General features: G+C 38.9%; 1 protein-coding gene across 5 annotated transcripts in view; it reads left to right on the top strand.

Annotated features, from left to right (window-relative positions):
• The window catches only part of LAMA2 (laminin subunit alpha 2), a 373,593-nt gene that overhangs the window by 336,060 nt on the left and 12,601 nt on the right, over positions 1-24,932 (top strand). For 3 of the 5 annotated variants that reach the window (XM_087775777.1, XM_087775776.1, XM_087775774.1), the window contains 10 exons: positions 1,093-1,217; positions 3,307-3,469; positions 5,552-5,696; positions 7,276-7,414; positions 11,620-11,740; positions 13,986-14,204; positions 15,603-15,751; positions 19,154-19,330; positions 20,149-20,365; positions 22,904-22,963. In XM_087775777.1, the coding sequence (XP_087631903.1) occupies positions 1,093-1,217; positions 3,307-3,469; positions 5,552-5,696; positions 7,276-7,414; positions 11,620-11,740; positions 13,986-14,204; positions 15,603-15,751; positions 19,154-19,330; positions 20,149-20,365; positions 22,904-22,963 (1,515 nt within the window). The remainder of the gene's footprint in view (positions 1-1,092; positions 1,218-3,306; positions 3,470-5,551; positions 5,697-7,275; positions 7,415-11,619; positions 11,741-13,985; positions 14,205-15,602; positions 15,752-19,153; positions 19,331-20,148; positions 20,366-22,903; positions 22,964-24,932) is intronic. The other 2 variants (XM_087775778.1, XM_087775775.1) reach the window with 1 other exon arrangement.

The following is a 24,932-nucleotide window of genomic DNA, read 5'->3' as shown; positions in this document are numbered from 1 at the left end:
GTCTTGGGATTTTGTCCACATCACTTTTTGCATGCATCTTTGCAGTGTATTCAAGGCTCATTTTCAGTTTTTAAAAGCATCTTTCATCTGACTTGAGTAGAAGACTATGATACTTAGATGTCATGAATTTCTCAGAAGTGACATTAAGTTCATACTTGTTGCTAATTAAAACCTTCCCAATTACCCTGGGAAATATCACCAGCATATTAAGTCTTTCAAGTCATACTTTTCCTGAATATTTTCAAGTTGCACTTCTCTATATCCTCTTGCAAGATCTTAATATTTGTAATTGCTGTATGGAAAACAGCAGGTGCTTGTCTACCTCAAATAGCTAAGTATATAGATTTTCAATGAGCTCATATTGATGAAGTGAAATTTAAATGAAACTAGGTATTTTTAGAAGGATAATTTTGAGCTGAGTACTCTGTGTACTGTCAAATATTACTGCCTTGATCATGGTACCATGTTAGGACCTCATGAGCATTACCCCATGTGTGTGACGCTACCTTAATGAGTTTTGATGGGATATGAGTTTTAGTTGCTTTGCCATCTGCACTTTTTTCTGCATCCAGAATTCAGCATGAATTTTACAGGTGTAGCCAGTTGAGTTCACAGCTGGTCTTTTGGCATGGACAATCTGCTCAGTTTCCAGGCTTTTGAGCATTAAGTACAGTAGAAACATTTTGCTCATTGTATTGTGGGCAAGAGTCCTCATAGTCCTTTCTATGATGTTTTAAACAAAAAGTCCAGATAGACCTTGAACAAGTGGGAGCAGGCAGCTCTCTGAATAGCCACTGAAGCTGACGGTGATGTGGAAGCCAGGGCAGCTCCTTGTTCTCCAGGAATTGTTCTGCCTAGGCCTTCCCCAGAGTCTCAAATATAAATGGGGTTTCCCATCCTGACTGACACAAAGTTTAGCTCACATTTTCGCTGATCAGTTGTTCTATAGAAGGGCTCCTCAGATTAAATATTACTCTTGATATTTTAAATATCAAGAAGCATCTTCTGGTATTTGTGATTTTCATACCAGTTACACTTTCAGACACAGTAGATCAAGTTGAATTCTAATGAGGTTTGTGTTTTCTGTTGCAGAAGTCAGATGCTGTAAGAGTCACCACCTTCACTGGCTGCATGGGCGAAACCTTTCTAGACAGCAAGCCCATAGGACTGTGGAATTTCAGGGATATCGAAGGTGACTGCAAAGGATGTGCTGTCAGGTAGGTAAAGCACTGACTATTTCTCATGCTCCTTTGGGAACCTGTCTGCGGTGACACTGCGTTTGGTGGTAAGCAGCAAGAATATCCACAGCAGCCATCAAGTTCCATCAGACAGCCGTGGTCTGTATGCAACGCCGAGAGTTGTAGGAAATGTGAAGTTAGGTTGCAATTACACCAAGAGTGGAAGCACCCAATCTGGGTCATAAATGTGGTTGGTATCTTAACAGAATTAAGACGGTGTAACAGTGCTGTGATGGAAAGACTCCTGCTAACCAGATTAGTCAAAACCTAAGAGAGGGTGAGATCCACCACGGGACTGAGTCTGGCTCGTGGACAGCTGTGGTGTGGGTGCCTGCAGCTCTCATACAGCGTGGGGCAGAGTCAGGTGCCTCAAGGTGGCTTTCACGGCCACCAGTGTAGTGAGCAGAGACCCCCCACAAGAGAAGGGTGTTTCCATTCTCAAAAGACAATGGGAAATCCTGTCCCTGTCAGTGACCTGAGGTTTCCGACAGGGTAAATGGCCCATCCAGGCAGGACCAGTATTCACATATCTAGGCTCAGAACTCACTTCAAGAATTTTAAAACATCAGTTACTTCCTTTCTAGATACGTCCTTGTCCTTGGAGAGTTGTGACCCATCTTCATTCCTCTTTCCCACCAAAGTAAATCTCAAACGCTTTCCTGTGCCATGTCTCAGCTTCAAAAGCTGAGGGCCCTTATACAGAGGCACCACCTGATACTACAGCACAGTCCTGGGAATTATCATGTAAAGACAGACTCTGGGTCTCTCACAACCTTGTTTATGGTTTATGACTTTCACAGTGACCCACTGCATGAAAGCAGCACTGTCCTCTTAGATGCTGCTGTTTTTTTAGAGAATTCAGCAGTGTCAGGATATGGTATAGAGCTCATGCTGCATTAGGTAAAATAATTGTTGACCCAGTCAGGCAAGTTAAGAGTAGGCTCTTTTTCAAACTAGGCTGCTAGTCTGACAACCTGCTAAGGCTCAGCCCTTTGAAAATGATGGAAATTCCAGTTGTGAACAGAAACAATTTTGGAAATACCAGAGGATTTCATTAACTACAAATGTAGGCCCTTGACACTTAGGTGGAAATTTAAGGAGCATGATGATGGATATATACATTTCAGTTCCGAGCAAGTCCTAATGGAAATGCCTAAACCTTTACGTGCATCTCTCCCTAAATTTAATTTTCTCATTCATTAGCGATAGTGTAGATCTGCTTACTTGGAGTGGGGATGGGGGAGAAGGAGATTAAAAAAAAAGAATACTAGATGTGAAATTTGTAGAAAACTATATTAAAAGCTCCCTTTTACCTTAACCCATTGTTCCAGTACCAGAAAGAGTCCTGTTCTCCTGCAAAATCTAATTGCAAAAACTTAACTGTTAAATGTAGCTATGGAAGGTGAGAGGACTACATTCAAGATCCTTGTATGTGTGCCAGGATAAATGGGAAACATGTTCCTGGCCAATATTTCACATGTAGGTCCCTTGTTCAAATTCAATTATGTTTGTGATTAAACCAAAAGATTGCTGTCTTGCAGCTATCTGATCTGTGTGACAGAAATGGACACGAGTCTATCATAAAAATCATATCAAACAAACTCAAGGCCTGATCATCTCTCTTCTGTAATGACAGGAATGCCAAAAACTGTGGAGGGACTGATGCTTCTGCTCTTGCAGAGTTTGTAACTTGTGGGTAAATAGAGAATCACAGTTTCCAGGCTTTTCAATCTGGGACCCTCCAGAAGTTGTAAAATCACTAAGAATAACAAAACCAAGATTTATTACAAGATAAAAGAGTACGTAATGCTATTTTACAGAGAGGATTGCAAAATGAGTCATTACAGACCATAAGATCTATGCAACATATTACTCCCAGATGTGCTTTTGTGTTGGACAGCTGGTGAGCTGACCTTACAGCTTCACTTGTCAGAATGGGGGTTTGATATGAAATCAAACCAAGTTCAGGAAGACTCCCAAGAGGCGTCCCCTCACTCGCCTAGCCCCCACTGATTTTTCTTTTAACCTCACACAGCAAAGGAAACTGGTTGGAATTGCCTCTTTTCAGCCCACAGGTGGCAGACGGTGAAGGGACGGTCCAGTTCGATGGTGACAGCTACGCCATGGTGAGCCGCCCGATCCGCTGGAACCCCAACATTTCTACAGTCATGTTCAAATTCAGGACCTTCTCATCAAACGCCCTGCTGATGTATCTTGCTACTGACGACTTGGTGAGAGAAAACAGCTAACCTCCATGCTCCTTACAGGTTTCATGCCATCTTTACAGTGGATGAATTCATCATATTATGAAAAGAAATAGTAATTTAATGTAGCACTGTCCTGGTATGATGTTGCCTGGTATGATGCTTCACTGCTGTTCAAGTGAAGCCAATGTTATAGTGTGGAAATTGACTCCCTAGTGTTTACTGGCTGGGGAGCATTATGTTAGACTGAGGGGAATTCCAGCTTTTCTGAAATTATTAATTGATTTTCATTTATCCCAAATGTTCACCTGTGCAGACATTGCCAGCTGTGGTTGTACATTCACAGTTTAAAATATGGTAGTGTGTGGGCAGGGAGAATATGGGAAGAGACAAGTCTTAGGCAGAAGTCCTACTGATATACAGAAAAATTTTGTGTTTAATATGAGTGGCGTGAAAGGGGAACTGAATGCTGCAACAAACAGGATGTGATGGCGATGATGTTTTTACAAGGTCTACAAATGGTGCCTTTTAGAGCTAAAATAGAGAATAGAAACATTAGTTATGAAGCTGTTCAAGGTTTTTATTCACACACACTCTCAAATGTGTGTGGATAACAGGGAGAAGTTATTTATAAAGACACCTGGCCAGATCCTCACATGAAGCAGGAATAACTCAGCTTCAGCATCTCTGATCCAGATTGATTTGTACGCCTGTATGGGAACAGAGTCCTTTCCTGAGCCTTTTCATATGGGCCAGAAATTATGTACAGCAGTTCTCACTGACGTCTTGAAGAATTACTGAGCACTCACTATTTTACAAAAACTGTGTGTAAATCAGTCTTATTTCAGATTCCCATACTTTAGGAAAAAATATCAGAATTGCTGGAATTATCAAGGAGGAGGGTGCTCCTCCTGACTGACTATAGTAAAAGATAACATTTTATTATGATAATGAAGTACTTACGTAGTTTTTCTAATTAGTTTTTATAATTGAATATTGAAAGTATAATTAATGTAATTATTTTAGATTATTTGGTATAATTATTTTGTATAATTATTATCAATTTATGTAGTTTTCTAGAAAAAATCATTTACCTGAACTTCTGAAAAACACTGGGAACTGGAAGGCAACTGGTCCCTGATACAATTTGTCTCTTAAGATATTGTCCCATTGTATAAAAACTTTGAGGATGCTCTTTCTAGTGATGCATGGATAGACATGCATAAGCATCTAGAATACTGAGTTTGTTAAATTTTACTCTTTTCTTCTCCATATAAATTTATGTTCATATGCATAACATTATTATCACAGTTTTGCATAAGTATTCAGCACGTGGTAAAGTATTTTCATTCCCCCTAGATCTGAGCACAGGTGGAAGTGGCCATGAGCAAAATGATAATTAAACTTAAAATTTCTCTGGTATGTTCATGTCCCGGGTCATAGTTCCACCAGTACTTAATTAATGTCTTTCATGCTATCCAGTTCCCTGGCTATTTGTTTTGCTCTTTGTATCCTGCCAGCTCTTCTTCTGTAGATACTGCAGTGTACACCATTGCTCCAGTCAGCCATCTCCTGTTACTGCTTAGATATTGGTGTCAGTGGTTGCTGAGAATAACAGTTCATAGCTCTCTGTTGCTCCGTCAGTACAGATGATTACTCTCTGGAAACCCTGGTGAAACAAGACCGTTTTACCATCTTTACTATTCTTGTTTTCTACCTTGCAAGTTTAAATCTAGCTGAGGTATGGAGTAAATGCACTAACTGTAGTACAGACATATACTCAAAGCTGAGTATTAGTTTCAGGTAATTGTAATATGTATTTCTGTCTTCAATCTAAGAAAATAGAAGTACAGATATCCCATCTAAACAGCAAAATGCCAACTAAGTTAGCAATCCAAAGGAGAAGAAAAGGGGAAAAAAGGACTTGTTGGCAGCAGACTATTGTACATTACAGTCCTGGGCAGTAAATACCTAAGTAGATTTTTTAAAAAGCTTGAATAAAGTTGTCTATTGTCACCCAGGAAAAGCAAGTGTTCATTTAATGTCATATGCCTCTTACCAGAATGAACGAGAATCATAATTTGTGTATCTAATCCTTTTCATTAACAGAAGGATTTCATGAGTGTAGAACTCAGTGGTGGGCGTATAAAAGTCAGCTACGATCTGGGTTCAGGTACAGCTTCTGTTACCAGCAACCAAAATCATAATGATGGCAAATGGAAATCTTTCACCCTGTCAAGAATTCAAAAGCAAGGTGAGTTCCTGTGGTGTCAACACCGTGACTTTCCCAGTTACCTGTGCAGTACAGCTAACCATCTCATCATGGGGAAGGTGGTGTGCAAAACTGCTAGAATTATAAAGTTCTAGTGATTTAGCAACTTCTTTTGCTTAGCTTACAGGTATGTTGAGTTGCATGTGAGTGACTGCACTGTCAAACAGGCCTTTTATGAACAGAAAGCTTAACTTTCAGGCATAATTCTGCTTTACAGTTGCATAAATTACATTCTGAAATGCTTCTGAGTGAGGAAGGAAGCTTTTTCATCAGTTCCTTCATGTTGTTCAAAACCATAAAACAAACCTGTGTGATTTTTGTTAGGACAGCAACAGCTTTGATGCTGTACAGTCCTCTCATGCTCAGCGTATCCCAAAGCACTTAAAAAGGCAGTGACTTCAGTACGGATAGTACAGTATCTCACTAGACACACACAACAACTATTTTATATTCTCTAATGATATGCAGAGTGTCATGATCTGAATCTGCAGGGAAACAACTGGGAACATCTTCAAAAGTTCTACTAATTCTTTAGCCTGTTACTGGTGCAAAATGTGAAGTGGTGGCATTTGATAAGATCACAAAGAATGCTGGCTATCGTGCTCTTCCTCCCATCCTCCCATCCCTCCTTCCTCTCCACAGAGTATACATTACCTCTTCTAGCCAGTCCTCCCTTTGAAATCTCCTAAGACGTTGACAGGTCTTTCATCTCCAAACTCACTCTATTCCATCTTTAACCAGAAATCAGGCTGGTCACTTTTTTAATTAAAATAAAGGTTCATTTCATTCCTTAGGTAGGTAGATGGGGGCTGGGGTGTAGATTAGAAGCAATCTCTTGCATTGAACTGTCTGAAGGAAAAAAAAATGGAAGGAAGAAAGAAGGAAAGAACCCTTTCCTTGCATCCCTATGGTAGAATATCCCCTTCTTCCCTGGGAGCTGCTCAGTATTTCTCAGTGTGTCTTGTCTCTCTCATTGAACTTTATATTCTGTATTAATGCATACATTAAAAATACACATGGAACAAACATTTACATGGGATGGTTGTATGTAGCACATCACTGACTCCAGATTGAGATTAGGCTTGACAGCAACGGACTGCTTTGGTTTGAAAATAGTTTAGAGTGGCTGATCACCAATCTCTAAGGCATATAATGACAATGCTTAACAAACTCCTACAGTAAAAAAATCCTGCTCATGTGACAACCTTTGGACTGAAATCACAAATTAGATTTAAAATGATCTCTTCTGTTTTGAATTTGTCCTGAAGTGTTAGCTCCAGATTACACTGACACAAAGAACATACCAAATTGAAACAGGTTTAGAAAACATATAAAAATAAAGCATACAGAATTGCTATAGCTTTTCAGGTTGTTATGGAAACAGAAGAAAGTGCGGGTCTTTTCCTCTGCCCATACTTGACAATTTGGAAATCCAGTGTCTTTATTGCAAAATACAACCCTCCTTGCCTCTCCTGCTAACCCTCCGTATATTTCTGTTTCTTACAGTAGGACATCATTGTTCATGTCTGATATTTTGAAACTAATCTCAAATCTCTTCCAGCCAACATATCAATTGTAGACATAGACACCAACGAAGAAGAGACCATAGCAACAACTTCTACAGGCAGCCACTTTGGGCTCAACTTAAAAGGGCATGAGAAAATATATTTTGGGGGATTGCCAACACTGAGAAATCTAAGGTAATGTGGCTCAGACCAATTTCTTTACCTTTGGTAAGGGGATGTAAATGCAGTGTAATCTTATTCTCTGTACCTCTTTCTCAAGTTCACTTGCAATAAGTGAATGGTGAGCTCCCAGCATACCCAGCATTGCCACAGCAGACCAATGCTTTATTTACATATGTTGTGTATTTCAATGTATTTCATGCAGCTCACATTACACAAATGGAATGGAAATTGTGGTAATGGTGCAGTACAGCTTTCTGATGCTGTGCAGAACTATGATGTAGCTGACTTTATCTATTTAAGTACTTTTTATTTGATGAATAGAATTTGTGACTCCAGACTTACAGAAATGGCTCCATACCTCCACAAAGTTAAGCACAAGTGTTTACGTTGTGCATGAGTAGAAAAACTGAACTACAGACTACTCCTCACAGGATAACTGTTAAATGGGTGTGCATGTCTGCACAATCAGCGTCAGTGTACTTTCAATACATATAAAAATTTTGTGTTCAAATATAATTTAAAATTATTTGTAGACATAAGTTCCTGGTCTCCTTAGATTAAATTCCTCCTGTATTCAGGAATTAAAGTATGACACAATACTCTTGATATATTTAATGTAAGTAGAATGAAATATGGCAACCTTTTCCCTTCAGAAGCCTGATCCTGAATTTCTTAGTCAAATAAAATTCTCATTTTTTTTAAATATCACATATTATTCTTGATAATAAAGTTAAGCTTCAATAAACTAAATAAATGGGATAACAGATACTTGAATTTAGTGACTGCATTACATCGTTTTAAACAGACCAAAAAACTTACTTGTCATTTAAATGAATATTGAGCAGTTTTGCAATGACAAGAACAAGAGAATTCTGTGCTACAATGAACAGATGAGCAACACAGAAACAAGACAATTAATCCATGTCAGCTTTAGCTATATGGCATAATGACAGCTTTGAAGTGGTCTTGTGCACAAGGAACTGTTGTGATTAGTCCACAGGCTGTTCTGCAACTAAAAGAAAGGACATATTTGTTAATTTATTAGGTTAATAACTGACCTCTGATGTCAAATCACCCAGCAATAAAAAGATCTAAGACCTATTTTACTCATGAAATATAACACTATATTATGTAATTGTGAAATCACACTAGTGCATAACAAAATGTCGAGAGCAATTATCTTCCAGCAAATCCTTTGTGGTCGCTTAGAAAATCAGTGTACCACAGCTACTTGGACCTGTGGTAACCATTTTGCCTACAGCTATGATTCATCAGTCACTGGGGCAAGATGAATGTTACGGTAAATTAGAATCAAAAATAGTGAAAGGGGGATTAGGGCAAAGCTGAGCTACTGCAAACAACAGACACTGAGGTACCCGTGACTTTGTAATTATCCGGTTGTATCAGTTCTGCCAATTCTTTTACATGGTTTGCTTTTACTCGTGACAAAGTATAGCAACAAATTATAAAAGCCCTCTAATATATTACATTTTCAGGTAGCTGTTTGCAGAGTAACCCTGTTAATTATTATAGCTTGATAGTGTATATAGAATCTCACCATCTATAATGTGTTGTTTGTAAATGATGTATATCTGCTTCACTGTGAAATATTTTGAACCTTGCTAATAAGTATCATTTGCTACAATTAATGTAATTTTGATTTTTGTTTTTTTGTCTTTCTCTCTCACCCTAGTATGAAAGCAAGGTAAAAATAATCAGATTACTTGCATGACTTGCATGTGTCTAGTAAGTGCAGCTTGAAAGCACAGGCGGCAACGCAGAAGCAGCGTGTGGGCAGTATTTATACCAGCTGTTACGCTAAGGCTGTTAATTCAGCGAGTTGCTCCTGCTGCAACAAGCAAAGCTGCTCCCAAGAGCTTAACACTGTCATCTTACATGCTGTGCACACACCTACACAAACAACTTTTCTTTTCTTCGCACAGCTGCTTACTTCAGCTGCGTTTGTTTAGGACATTGGAATGGCTCGGAAGCAAAGCTACGGCAAGCTGTATTGCCGAGTTTGTTTCTGACCTCCAGGCTGTAAGAGCGACGTAGTCCCGGGTCAGGCGAGGAGCGCTGTGCTCCAAGGCAGTGAAGTAGTTACTGAGGAGGGTACGAAAGCGAGGTGCAGAGTTTTGTGAAATTTGCCACTTCTGAGTTTAGAAAGAGGAGGATGGGGGGAGGATAGGGGAGGTCCCCTATTTCTGACTGCATTTGCAGTTTGCAACTATTTGAGTCCGTTAGTTTTGCTTTGATATGTTCAGATATGGACTGAACTTCACTATGTTTTGCAGCGTAATTCTTGGCTTGAATTAGCAAAATGCAACTTCACCCCCGCCCCCCCCCGCCCCAATCCTGAGAAAGACTATTTCCTCCCAAGCTCCAGAAATCTCTGCTTGTGTTCCCTTGAAACTGATCCTAGTTTGGCAACAAAAAAACAAGGTCAAGAATTTATGCAAGATCTGAATGAACTTAGACCTTGTTTTCTACGTTTTGGAAGGGAACAAGGGAAAAAGGAAGTCTTAAGAAAACATCAAGCAAGCGTTCAATGTTTGCAAGGATGTAGAGTTCATACAGGTTGGGAATTACAAGATAACAGCAACTGCTTGTAACAGGACAGCATGAGGGCCGTCTGTAACTGGGCAGGGCACGAAGGGGGTAGGAACATCGATGGTTTCTGGATGGCAAAGACAGGAGCCTATGTGCACTGCTGATAATGACACGGCAAAACTGTTCTGCTGCTGGGAAGATGAGTCTATGAAAGAACTGGGGAAGAGCTAGGAAGTAAAAAAATCAAAAATGAAAGGTGACCATAACTACATGCCTGTAAATAAAGCAGAATATGGATTATTTTAGTAAACCAGAAGCTTACTTTAACTTATGCAGGGGATGCTAATTTGCCAGAGAATACATCGCGCTTGCTATATATATATGGCTATAATGCAAAGAATGGCTTTCAGTACCAAAACATGCAGCTGAACAGTATCTGTGCAAAATGGTTTTATTTTGTAATTAATATTCTTTAAAATCTTTTCTTTCCTTCCAGGGAGCTGAAGTGTGTGGGGTTTTTTTCTTCTCCCCACAAATAACTCTTATTTATTTTCCAAATTCATTTTTCTTTCTTTGAGCTGTTCATACTATTCCGATATTCTACTAAGCACTCATGGGTAATATTGTGAGTGAATCAACTAGTGCTTTTTTTCTTTTTGGATTTACTCTCCATGGTATGAATGGCATCTTTTTTTTCTGAAGTGACTTTATAAGGCTTTTCTTCTTGCAAGTCTGGTTCAGATGTTGCCAACAGTTATGGTCTCACTCTGGTGTTCTCAGGCTTGGAAAATCATATTTTTGCATTCAAGCATGCTAGATTTGGTGTCACCTTCAGGGGTTTTCTCATTTCTTCTAGCAATGAGCTGATGAGCCAAACCATGGAACTTTGCAATTCTATTACAATATTCTCCTGTCTTGGATGGATAGTGAGATTCTGTTACAACCCAAAGTGTTTCGTTTTCTTTAACTGCCCGAGAAAGTCAAATATATTGCTGTGTCACAAGAAAATATGGAGCAGTTTTCATAGGAAAGATACTAGGAATATAAAATACATAGAAAACAAATGTCAGTCCACCTGAACATAAGGAATTCCTAAAGTATTAAAAAAAAAAAAATCAAATGAAAATTTTTTTCAGTCTTTGGCAAAGACTTCATCCAAAATGTTTGTATGCTGCTAAAGTTCCTCTTTCATTAGGAACTAGCGTGCAAAAGAATGAATGAAACATCTGTCTTCCAGTTAAGGTCTCTCCTTATCCTTATGATTTCCTAGCTTGCATCTTTCTGCTTTGCTTAAGGAACAACTACTTACTTATTTCATACCTCACTGCATTTAAACACCAATTGTGACAGCACTCCTTTACCAAAAAATAAAAAAAAAAAAAAAATAAAGAACAAAAAAATGGAAAAGATGACTGTTGTCAATTGGACATGACATGAATCTACCGTTATGCCTTTGAGTGATGGAAGGCAGAGTGCAATATGTGCAGATAGGTGGTAGAAGGCAAGATGTATTCATTTGAGTGTATGTGTGTATTTAAAAAAAAAAAAAAAAACCAAAAAAAACCCCAACCAATCAAGCATCTGTGCATCTGTGTGTGCCTGGCTGACTGTGTTCTCCCTAAACTCTATATTTTGAAAATACATTGTACTTCTACATTTTTTTTTAGGCCTGAAGTGAACTTAAAGAAATATACAGGTTGCCTCAAAGAGATTGAAATTTCAAGGACACCGTATAATATATTGAGCAGTCCTGATTTTGTTGGTTTAACCAAAGGATGCACGCTAGAGGTTAGTCTGACTCCCATGTATTTTGGTCTTAACGGGTATAAATGTTTTCTGTTTCTGATTTTATGGCATAACATATTGTGTAAGACATATTCAGACACACACAGGGATCTAACCTGAAAAATCAGAATGGTTATTAAGAGAAAGAAAGATGAATGAGTCTAATCAGCAAGTAGTTTTCCAGTTTTCCAGATCCTAACTCCTTGGACAGCATCCCTGGACAGTTGTGATATCCCTTTCTCTAAAGGGTAGGATTTTCTGAAATGCTTAGCAATGGTCTAGCTTTGTTTCAGCTGACTAAAGTGGGAATTATTGACATTAATGAGAATAAAATTAAGCACTGACAGTATTGCAAAAACCTTAAAAAAATTGATGCACATAAAATCCAAGGATTTAAATTACTTTTTTTTAAAATCACAGTATATTTGGGGGTAACTGAAACAAAATCACCTTTAGGATAGGAACTGTAGAGCACTTGCTGTTATGAGCTACCACTGAGCTGGAAGCCACATTTCTTACTGATCACTAAGAATGTGCAAAATTGGTATCATTATTTTAACTTTAACTACAACTCAAGGCTATTTATTTTTAATTGTTGCTGCTTCTAATTAACAGGCTTTAAAATTCAAGGAATCTGATCCTAAGTTTTTCAGAGAATATAGTAATTTTCCATGAAAAAGAAGAGTCTTCATATATAAAAACATATTTCCAGTGACATTTGTCTCCCAGTAAATATTTTGTATTTCTTCCCTGGAAATGTATGCTATTTAAGATAGTTTTGCACGCAGATGTATGATCTAGAGTGGTATCAGATACCACTACAGCAAATCCAAATGAGTTGTTGTTAAAGAGATGCTCTCCAAACATTTTTCTCCAAAACATTGAAAATTTCCTTTGAACAGTGACTGGAACCTGGCGAGGCCAAAATAAAGATGAGTACCCTCTTTTGCTGTGTTTGTCACTTCTATCCCTGGCCTTCATCACAGCAAAAACCACACAACAACAGGACCCTCAGACAGGTTATTGGACTAGATGGATCTGTCATGAGATGGCCATTTTTAAGTTTTCAGATTTGTGACAAAGCTAAACTGTAAACAAGCAGATTGCTCAAATGCTTTTAAATCTCACAAATTTGGGTTCAGCAAAAATTTTTGACAGAAGTTCATCTTTGTTTGCATTTATTGTAGATTCTTTTCTGAATAGGAAAGAAGGATAGTTGTGTTGATTTTCTTCTGTTGCTATGAATCGTAGAAAGAACTTTGTTTATCACGTTGTTTTGTAACTCTTGAGGTTTCAGAATTTGAAATCTAATTGGATTAACCATTTTGTTGGGGAATTAAATAAAATATCCTAATTGTACAAAGCAGGATACATAGGATAATTAAAAAGAAGTGAAGTAAAAGCAAAAGATAAAGACTAGATATACACCCAATTCTTTAAATGCCCTCAGATTTCAGAGAAGGGCGAACATCATCAGCAATGATTTTATCTAGCATAATCTATTATCTCTATACCTGAAAACAGTTCTACTGTACCTGAAATAATGGTGAGTTATTTTATAAAAAGTCACTGTTTCTATAGACTGGTCTTCCCTGGCTGGAAGAGTACAAGAATTGGCAGTGATTACAGAGAAACTTCAGGAATATGCACTGATTTATTATTTGATAACATATTCTACTCTTTAAATTGTGTTAATGGCTACCAATGTCCAAAGAGTTGGGTGATGCGCAACATGTGCTTCATTTATGAGCCTGAGTCATAAAGAAAGCAGTGGTGCTTAGTGAAGCAATAACGATGAAGCAGTAATGATTGATTAATGGAAAGTATTTTCTGGGCACATTTGACAAATAATAGAATCTAGTCTATGTTCATATTGGCTGTTGTTATCTATTGTATTGATTTCAAAGTAAAATCCCACTGTATTAACTCAATGGAAAACATTCATATAAAAAAACACCTGTGAGCAGTTATTTTTAATCCAAGAGGATATACTGAAATAAGACTGGAACTTTGCCTTCCTGTAAGACAGGATTCCAGAAATACTCTAATGATGCCAGATGTAAACAGGTAAATTAGTGTTTGCACAACAGTTTGAGAAGTAGATTGCTTAGTGTTTATTATTACTTTCCATCTCTCCACACTAGTTACATTTACATAGTTTATTATTTTAGTTAAGAAATCTTTCTGCATGTTCATACTCTTGCTTTTAATCCTACTAATGCACTTTCCTGTCCTCCTCTTCCTACAGAACATTTATACAGTTAGCTTCCCCAAGCCAGGTTTTGTGGAGCTGCAGCCTGTCTCCTTTGACGTGGGCACGGAAATCAACCTCTCCTTCAGCACCAAGAATGAGTCTGGGATCATCTTGTTTGGCACAAGTGGCACAGTTGTCCCCCCCCGGAGAAAGCGCAGGTACACTGGGAGGAAAGCTGCCCCTCTGAGGAGAAAGCGCAGACAGACGGGACAGGTACGAGGAACCCAGCAAAAGATAAAGAAAACCCATAATTTTACTGAACTTCTTCCACTTGGTTTGTTTCAAGACACTGTCAGATGTTTATACTTTCAGTGCTAGGGAATAAATTATTTCTAATATTATCCTTTATCTGATGGAGAATCTGATAGAGGCTCAGAATTGGTTTTTTTGCATTGGAGTAACTGTTTCTCTTAAAGATTTACCGTAAGGCATCCATTGCTTGTTGCTAAACAACAGATTTGTTTTTCTATCATATAGATGCTTCCATGTTGTTTTTTCAATCAAACCTAAATATTAGACAATATTGTTCCTCACTCATTCTGAGGACTACTAGAGCACTATTAATGCTCTGAAGCACTAGGACTAATAGAGCACTATTAATGCTCTGAAACGTCTCTCATTCCTGTTCATATAGACATAAATGAGGATCATCCTGTTTTCCCTGAGACAAAAAAGCAGTGCAAGATAAGCCTCTTGTTTGGGATTACTGCTGTGGGATATAAGACTTAAGAGTGCTCCAACCTCTCCTTCTCTCCCATAAAATACAAATCTGCAGTACAAATCCTTTCTGAAGACGAGGATAGAGTCAGTCTGTTCAGAGGAAGTACTTACAGAGTCCAAGTGACTAACTGGCAAAACTGTGATTGCTGTTAGAAATTATTCAAATCTTAATTAATTAAAAACCTCACAGACATACTACAAGAGAGATAAACAGAATATTTTGGTGCTTTCTTTGTTCAGGACTTCTGGGAAATTATATTTCATTATTCTCCTTCCTGCCTGTTTTGGAAGAGAGCTCTCAGTGACCTGGAGGAACACACTCCAGGGACAGCACATTATAATGGCTCACCCGCATGACATTAACTTCAGGGTAGGGGCTCCTTTGTCATTACCCAGCTCTTCAGGTCACAGAAGTAAGCATGACACTCATTGCTATAGTAACTGGAGGTTAGATCCTGAAATCTGCTACAACATGATATTGGTTGCTAGAGTAACTACCAGCGTGATTTGCCAGCCTTCCAAGCGGAGAACTCACACTGAGATCAATGCTATTGAGGGCTTGATGGGTTTAAGACCAGGCCTTGTAACAGCAAAAATCAGAAGAACTGTAGGTTAGAAGTCTCCATCCTTCCCTGCAAATAGGTATGCAGAGAGTTAAATCTTTTGATGAGGCTTTCCAGCATGACCTCAATTTACCCATTCCTCATTACAAAAATACAACAGAGTCTGAATGTGGTAGGAGCAGCAGAACTGAAACTACGGTATCTTGTCTACGGTGAGCAAATTAAAAAACGGAGTAAGAAAATAAAACATACACACTAATGTAAAACTAAGTGAAATCATTTCTTTCCAAATGTAACTTACCTTCTCATACCAATGTATACATTGCAGGCCTACTACGCAGTGTTCCTGAACAGAGGCCGACTAGAAGTGCATATCTCCACGGGGATACGGGATCCCCACAGAATCACCATCAAACCAGAAGCTGGCGAGTTTCACGATGGCAGAGCACACTCCATCCGGATAGAACGAGCCAAAGGGTAACAATTAGCTAGAAGTGCCACAGGCCACACAGCACAGCTAATTCAACAAAGAGAATGTACCGATGTCTTTAGCAATCCATGTAAATGCTTCTGCTGAGGCAAAGAATTTAGTGTAATTCCATCCCTACCCAGAAATTTTTAGAAGTTAGTTTCTGACAGTGCTTATTATTCTGCAGAGCTAGGTTTACACGCTTTCCTAGGCTATCAGCCTGTTTCTCCAGAGACCTGCATGTGTCTGAATTGGCATCTCTAACCTTCTGGTTCTTGGCAAATATATTTTATTAATCAAATCTGTGGATGAGAAATACTGCTGTGGTGCAGTAAATCACCTTTTCGAGACATGTAGAAAAACACAATTTTCAAAGTATATAAACAGCAACAGCACAGCAGCCTGTAGCCTTTTTGAGATACCATGTGCTTGTGTTTATACATGGGGTTATGGTGGTTCCTAGCTAAATATGGTGGAACAATGAAGACACACAGTCCCAGATAAACGGCATTCTCATTGCTGAAAAGCCATTGCAGACCTTCTCAGACCATGTTGTTTTAAATAGAATTTCACTTAAATTCCTTTGCCATTGTAAAAAATGCTAATTACACTTCACCATTCAGAAATTGATTAGAAACAGCACTACTGTAATGTGTAGTAGGACTCAGGCAGTCAGTATTATTCACGGCCTGGAATAGCCCTTGTTTCAAGTAGGGTTTGTTGTGGGCATTTGGGTATACAGATGTGTACATACTGTACAGACATTCAGTGGATTAGTGCACTATGCACAATGTTGTTCTGTTTTGTTTAAACAAAAATGAGAAAGAAGATGTGGCATCCAGCATGTTACAAAATATACTTATCCAAGCACACTGAACACTAGGCTTCACCCTCTTACCCCCACAACACTGCAGCCTTCTTGAGTGACAATTCCTGTCTGTCTGCTCCCGAGGTGCCCTTCTGTCCTCTCTATAATTTGCTTTGCTTTGCTTTGTCCTTTGTCAGTATGATTTTCTGACTGAATTTCTAGTGTATTGTTAAAAAAAATCTTGTAAGTAATGCTTTCAGACAATATCTCTTCCCAGCTTCAGTGACTAGTTTGAGGTAAAACTGTAAATTCTTTGGGAGAAAAAGTTATTTTGGAAATGGATGACTGCATTTTGCAAAACATGGTGTCACTGTGACAGAACACAAATATGCAGATGATAATAAGAAGCTCTAAACAACAAAGAAAGTTTTCATGCAGTGCTATATCAAGTACAGTAGCTTGACCTGTGAGAGTACATCAAGACACAATTGCTGTATGATGCCTGTTGAAGGCATGCCTGTTCAATGATCTGCTGTTGAAGACTAATGCACATCATTGCATGGTTCTGCTTGGAGCCAAAATGTTTACTGTGGTAATGGCTAAAGATGGGATGAAATATTGGATGCCGATGAAAATGTTGACAATCAGTAGCACTTGCAGCAGCACAAAGGATAAGTAAGTGGAGTCTTGACAGTCTGATTTCCCTACACTTCCTCTGAAGGCAGTGGAGAGAAGCGTCCTCTCTAGGAGACTTCACAGAACCTGAATTAGTCTGTTTCTCTGAACTGCGCCCACAGAAATCTCTCTCCTTCTGTTTCCACTGCTGAAGGGTCTGGGGGAAATCCTAGAGATTGTTCCAAAAGCTAAGTCTTTTAATACCTGCTTCCTCCAACTCTTTGAAAAATGAATCACTTACTCTACAGCTTTCTAGACCAAGTGAATCCATCCAAAACTATGAGGAAATTGGACAATTTGCACGTAGTACAACAGTTATCTAATTCAGGTGCTTAAGTCACTATCCAGTTCTGTCTAGGACTTGTGTAAATAAAAAAGACAAGCATTTTACATATGAAAACGGGCCTCTTTTTAACAAACATGTTCAATATTCAGTTGCTAACATTTGTAATTATTGTTAAGGAAGAATACCAGAGTTCAATATAATTTTGCAGTCGAAAAAAGTAAGATTATTGGCCAGAAACTGATTATTTCTGGTATTTCATAAGGATGCTCAAAAAAATCAAGCTACTTACTGACAGATACCCAACTTAGGTTTAGATAACTAATTGTAGTCAAAGATGCTTGAATAGTTAGGTCCTGGTGTTTAGCATGACTGTAACATATTTGAAATAAAAACTGCACTTCATAAATCATATCAGAGTTTACCAGAGACACATATAGGGTTTTTTGTTGTCTTGATTCTCTCCTGGCTAAGTTCTATTAAATATAGTCTTAACATCATAAAGAAATTATGCCAACTAGCATTCTACATTCGCCTTCAAAAATACTTTTCACTTTCTGTCCCCTTTATCGTGTTTCCTTGTAAATGTGGTACAAACCCGCAACATTTGTATCTCAGTAGCTTTGACAGGCAAGAGCATTCAGCTTTTTTCTCATATTTGGATTCTTGCTTTTACCAGAATAATGCCCTTCCCCATATTACCCCTTTCCTCTGCTCTTTTTTCCATTCCTTGGCTTGGCTCGGTCAGCCAGTGGTGCTGTGCTTCAGAGGCTTCTACCTTCCTCAAGCTGCACCAGGGGAAGTTTAGGTTGGATATTAGGAAAAACTTCTTCACCGAAAGGGTAGTCAGGCATTGGAACAGGCTGCCCAGGGAAGTGGTTGAGTCTCCTGGAGGTATTTAAAAGACAGGTAGACATGGTGCTTGAGGACATGGTTTAGTGGTGGACTTGGCAGTGCTAGGTTAACGGTTGGACTCGATGATCTTAAGGGTCTTTTCCAACCTTAACGATTCTATGATTCTACGATTCTATGATTCCTCTGTTCAACCTTAAGAATATCTTCCATGGGACTGCTTTGTCTTTAACTGGTAGCATGTGCATTACCCATGAGAATGAATTATAGGATTTGTATCAGTGCATGGTGAACAATCAGCAGTTTTCCTACTCCGAGGTCTCCCCCAGAAAAAAGCTACCAGATCTTTTAAAAAGTCTACAGTATGTGTCTGCGGCTGATTCTGCAATCAGAGCAGTCTGTAGCAGTGTTCGTCCCCCTGCAAGAAGATAATAACTTGTACAAACCAGGAAACAGGGAGCCCAAACAAAAAGTGACCCCATGCTGCTCCCATCCTCCTGAGCACTGGGTGATTATACCTACCAGCACAGCGCATCAGGCTGGGCCCTTACCACATCAGTGTTGCCATACTATGAACCACTTCTTCCTATTCAACCAGTGACTGATATTATCACCTCTGCTCAGCCCAGCTTTGCCAAGCTCTGTCAGAGAACCACCAAGGAAGCATAGCAGTAGCTGAAAACCTTCTAGTGGTTAATATGCATTTAATGTGAGCTGCTAAAGTGGTGATCTCAATACAAGCAACAACCAGAGTAAAATATATATTTCTTTGCTTTCAAATCTTTTTCACAGGATGTTCACTGTTCAAGTAGATGAAGACAAAGGCCAGACTCAGAGATTGCCAACAGACCAGCCCATCTCTGTTAAGAAACTCTTTGTGGGAGGTACTTCTTCTCAGTTTCAGACTGCACCTCTCAGGAACATACCACCATTTGAGGGCTGCATATGGAATCTTGTCATTAATGCCACGTAAGTCTCACTGATGCCAACAAATGTCCAGTTAATGAGGTCTGGTTACCTTGGCTGCCGAAAGAAACTTCATCGTTGCAAGGAATCATACTAACAGCAAATCCTAGAGTATGATGTTTTCTTAATATGCCCTTCCTTTTTTGTCTACAATATATGCTCCATAGGCTATGCAATTAATGAACTGTTTTACAGAAAAGCCAACACCTGTCAATTTATCTATAAAATCAGAGACATTCAACAGTAACACTGCAGTAAGACTTGCCCCAGTGACAGGTATTTATGGTGTACCGTAACACTTTATTTTAAGTAAGGCTGATCTCCAAGAGTATACAAATTCTGCGAACCACCATGGGGATTAATTTGCTCTGTGGAAAGTCCATGCTGCAGTAATCTGGAAGGAACATTTAAGTAAAAAGAAAGGGAATGGTGAATAAAGTAAAACCTCTATGGAAAGTTCCCATCTAAATCTTTCTTTCACATAACTGAAGTACCTCAATTAGGATCTCATCACCCCACACTCCATCAATGTACATCAGAGAGAAGGACTTCTCCACAATGTGATTCAGCCTACCTAGGCTGGTTAAGCTTGCCAAAGAGGATGCCTGTCTCTCTGCACTGACTGTAAGAAGGAAAGCCAATGGTGACGATCACCTTTAATTTAAGTGTCCCACTTCTGTACCTAAAACAGATGGGATGAATCCTGGCTCTTGTGTCCTTTGAAGTGAAATTACACTGCAGCATATAGCTATCCTTTATAAATGTGTGGTAAAAAAGCAGAAAAACTAATAACAGACATCAATTTCTTTGTGTGTTCTCAGACCCATGGACTTTGCTCAACCCGTATCCTTTGAAAATGCAGATATTGGCCGATGTCCCTCTCTAGAACCAGAGGTTAGGCCACCTGAGGATGAAGATAAACCAATCCACACAACAGTCCTGATCCAACCTGAACCAGACACTGATGGGGATAAAGAAAGACCAAGGATGACTCCTGCTTCCCCTCCTCCTCCAACACCATCTCTACCTTCAGCACTCGTAAGTGTAGATCACTTCACTCGGGTAAAGTTTGAAAAGTTTCTTCTTCCAGGCAAAATTGAAAAGCTAGCTATCAAGCATAAAAAGTAGTTTAGCACAAAAATAGTAACAATTCAGCATGATATTGTAAAGGGAACACCTTGTTGCAGGTCAGTAAAACCTGTGGATAATGGAAAACTTGTTGATGTCATTTACTTGGATTATCACAACAGTAATTTAAGAACGATATAGCAGTAGAATTCCCTTAGGCTTGCATGCTTAGCCCTAAACTCTTCCACTTCAGGATGTAAGCCCAGCAATATCCGATAGGGGTTGGAAGTGAAATTTTCCTATGGGAAATCCATGTCATTATGATATTTCTTGTGCTGTTCTCTGAAGCATATGATAGCAGCCATGTCAGTGACAGGATGAAGAAACAAGTAAACCAGAGAGGTCTGTTTGATATGGCAATTCTGCTAAACTTACAAACTTAACAACTGAAACCCCGGTCACTGCTAAACTGAGCTCAACTATTGTTGCCAGAAATCTTAAATAGCTAGATAGTGGCAAGCAGTCTTATACAACAAAATTTAAGAAGAAACTTCTTCTGTCACAAGTATAGCAGTTTTACAAGTTGATGCAACATTTTACTGTCCAGAAAAGGTATCTTTAAATATCTGAATATTAAACTGAATAATATGTCCAGTGGAGATATTCTTGGGGGGGAATCCTTTGCATTTTGTTACACCTGCATACAACCCACAGGTTTATGCAGGATATAATTCAGTATGGGTGAGGTTTCCAAACAGTGTGAAAAGACTTGCACATTTCCAAGTTAGGAGCCTATTTACACTACCATAATAAGACAGTTTTGAGAAGTTAACAACCAGAATATTTATCTTCCCTTCTTATATATATCCAATACAAAAGAGTCAGTAATTTTGAGTTTCTCACAGATTGGCTTCATAAGATTTTTAACCATTTGGGAAGGCACTCCCATGCTGGGTCACGTTTAATCTTCATTCCTGTTTCACACCTCCTCACTGACACAGCATTACGGAACACTGAGTTTGTTTGTACTGGATTTTTCTGTGTGACCCAGAGATTAAGATTATCAATTAACTGCATGAAGACCACAAAAAAAAAAAAAAAAAAAAAAAAAAAGAGCTGTGATTTTCAGTGAGTCAGTTGGCTGTAAGTGTTTCAGTTAGAGACAAAGGAACCTGAATTCATTGCCGCAGTCACTCCCTGTTACCTGACTCATTTTCAGAATTCATATCTGGTTTTCCTTTGACATAGGTAGGGTTTCTAACAATGTTTTCCTACAAAAAACGGTACAAAAATTAGGCCAAAACCCCTAACTCGTTAAGGTTAATTTTATATTTGAGATTCATGGCCGCCTTCATTGGCCAGGTACATATGGCACAGCTTTATCTAGAAGGACTTGTCAGGCACTACTAAGTCTTCACAGCACATGCAGCCATGGAAATGGGAGCCTGGGGTTCAAGACAGGCAAGCTCCATCTTTGTTATTACCCTGCCCCGAGGCCCAGAGTTACACGTATCAGCCTTTTAATGCTCTAGGGCAGCATTTTTGATTCATTCCCACAAGGTGGAGTAGTTGTAACACGAGGGCTCCGATGCATCTTTCTGTTTGGAGTTGAAAGTAAGCAAATTTGCAGTATAGTAAGGCTACCATAGAAAGATAAGGAACCAGGCAACAACAAGGTAAAAAGAGTTATCCAGTTTAATGCTCACTGTTGTGAAAGAGTGCAGTCATAGTATCCCTTGATCAAGCATTATAAACAAAACAAAAAAAACCACAGAAGCGCACCAAAGAGCAAGTGCACACTTTCTAAGATGCTAAGCGCTAACTTTTAAATAGCAAAGTTGAGAGGAATAGATTTACTCATTAATACCAGAAACTAGTCCCATTGTAACTAGGTGACTTTTGTATATCACATATCTAGACCCGTGATAACTTGAAACAGGAGTTCAAAATAAAAATCTAAATAAAACACCATAAAGGCTCCACTTCCTCTTGGAAAAAATGAAACCCTTTTAGTATTCTGAAGACTTGAAAGTATTTTAAATAAGGCAAGCTTTTGGATACTTTTTACATTCACCTAAGTAAGTTCTCCAAAGTATTTTTCTAGGCAATGTTGCAACGAAATAAGTAACTACAGTCTAATAATGAGATAGCACTCATATGACAGTTAATAATACAGAAGCTCAGTGTAAAAGGACTGTATATGGAAAATATACAGCAGAAAAAAATTATTTCCACATAGTAGGCTTAAATAAGGTATCTGTTCTACTTAAGCCAATTAGGACCTTTTTTATCCCTGTTATCCATCTGCATGTAAAAGGGGAGGGGAGTTTAATCCCAAATGAAAAAAAAAAACTTACCCTTTACTAAAGGCAAGACAAGATCTAGAAGTAGGACAGTTGGGAAATACACTGGTCACCAGTCTGCTGCTGCTGCTTGCTACAGATGCCAAAATGTTTCTCAATATTGGGTAACCGCTGCTTCTGCCTCACGTTATTCACTGCTTCTCAGGATTCGCTTGCCACTGAAATGAAGAGCGCCAGCATTACTTCTGCATTTGACTCCATGACGGTATCTTCCACTGTTTCTCCATGCATTATTTCATTGTTTTATTAACACTATTCTGTGAACTGTGGAGACTGCTTCAGTGGTTCTCCCTTTTTCCTCTAATCACTTTCTTTGTAATTGCTAATATGTTTGTAGAGAATGTGTGACAGTCCACCAGTGGGCTTTTCTGTTCTTCATTTCCACTGTGATACACACCTCGCTTCTTGACTTACCAGTCAAGTCCCTGACATCTGACAAGACTGAAGTAAAGTGCAGCTGAAGAGTTCAGTCTTGAGGCTCTCAGGTAATATGGGAGATCATTAAGCAGCCAGGTTTAAACCCAGGACACCTGAAGGCCATTACTGAAAAAACCAAAGCTGGGATCTTTTAATCTAGGCTAATGGTCCATGCTTAGTTCACAGTCTTGCGAAGGCTATAAAGCTGGCTGTCCTTAGATAAAGTGAAAGCAGGCACAGGCTCGTGAATAAAACCTGGAAGTTTTTTAAGCATGCTCTACTAATTTTTTTTTTCCTTTTACTGACATTTCCACATCAACCTAATGAACGTTCACTATTATCAATCAGTATTTATCAGTAAATAATTGGTGTATGCTTGCTATGATTCCAACCATCCCAGTGTGTTTGGCACTCTCCCCTACTCCTTGCCCCTTCTTACAGTCCTCCTGCTGGCATGAAGAAAAACCGCAGTGTTTGCTGATGCTGGGGAGCAGCTAAAGTGTAAGGGCCAGACCCTTTACTAAGACATACCAGCCTAGGATTGAACTTACTATCAGAATATGTCCTTTTACCATGTAATATGCAAAAGTGTGCCACAGAAAAGTGTGTGTTAGCGTATTTTCCAATTCTTTCCTGTTGTTCCAGTACCAGTAGTTAGTCCCTATCTTCAAATTTTAGCAAGCCCAAATGCTATTGAAAGTATTATATACACACAGTATTATTACTAACACAGTTGTTAAACTTCTAGATAAACCTGTAAAGCTTAAAATAATTAGAAACTTTACCCAGTATTATGGGAATACGCTTTTTTTTCCTATTTGATGATCACTGGAAGACTGCTATCACACATTCATAACTTTGGTACTGCTGAATTTTCCACGTTTTTTCCCTCTGTTGCACAGTGATGTGTACTTGTCGTAATGCATGGTGTTCTACTCTGTCATGTTCAAACCAGAGCGTTCATTGTGGAAAACTAATTTTTAGAAGTGCTCTATACTGTTGTGAAGATTTTTGTGACATGTGAAAGCAAAAAATATAACAGTACTGAAAAACTGAGTGAGAGGGGAAAGAAATTTCCTCTTTGCGGCTAAAATCTTAGTGCTTGATGAGTCACTCATGACATTTTCAAAATGTTTCACAGAAAGAGCTCTTTGTCAGCCAAGCACCGCACCTTGTGCTTTGCAGGTCCCTGCTGAGTCAGGGCTCAAATAAGAGACTGTCGCCAACCCAAAATGATATCAGCCACAGTGCTTAAAAACAGAGCTCACAGCTATCAAAGTTTGTTTTTTTCCCAGCGGTATTGTCCTGATATTGTGTTGTGTTAGATCCTTTGTGTAGTTTCTTCACAATACTCTCAGTGGGAGGCAAAAGCTAGACGTAAGTAGGAGCTGGTAATTACCATGGTCTCGCCTTGCCCCAGGCACCCCTATACAAGATCTTTAGAGCCAGAGATTAAAAGACCTGGTGAAATTAAAAAGAGAAAATTATACTGGGCAGAAGATATTTTACCTTCCATTGTTGCTCCACTTTAAGATTAATAGAAGTGGAACAGACAGGGAGGGGTTTCTTTCTCTACCCGCTGGGTAATGTGTCTACATCAGACAGCTCAGGGAGTTTAACAGTTGTTACTTCCATCCATCAGTTATTTGGCTTCCCTTATTGTTTGTGGGGGTCTTTTGGCAGCAGCAGGGGAAACAACAGCACATTAAACAAAGAATACAGTTGTAAAACAATACAAAGAAGCAAAATGGAGGACC

Source organism: Nipponia nippon, unplaced genomic scaffold (assembly GCF_047370975.1).
Source record: "Nipponia nippon isolate SJK-2023a ecotype South Korea unplaced genomic scaffold, ASM4737097v1 scaffold_4, whole genome shotgun sequence".
In the NCBI taxonomy this organism is placed as follows: Eukaryota; Metazoa; Chordata; class Aves; order Pelecaniformes; family Threskiornithidae; genus Nipponia; species Nipponia nippon.
The sequence above is the reverse complement of the archived record's forward strand: the minus strand, read 5'-3'. Positions and strand labels throughout refer to the sequence as shown.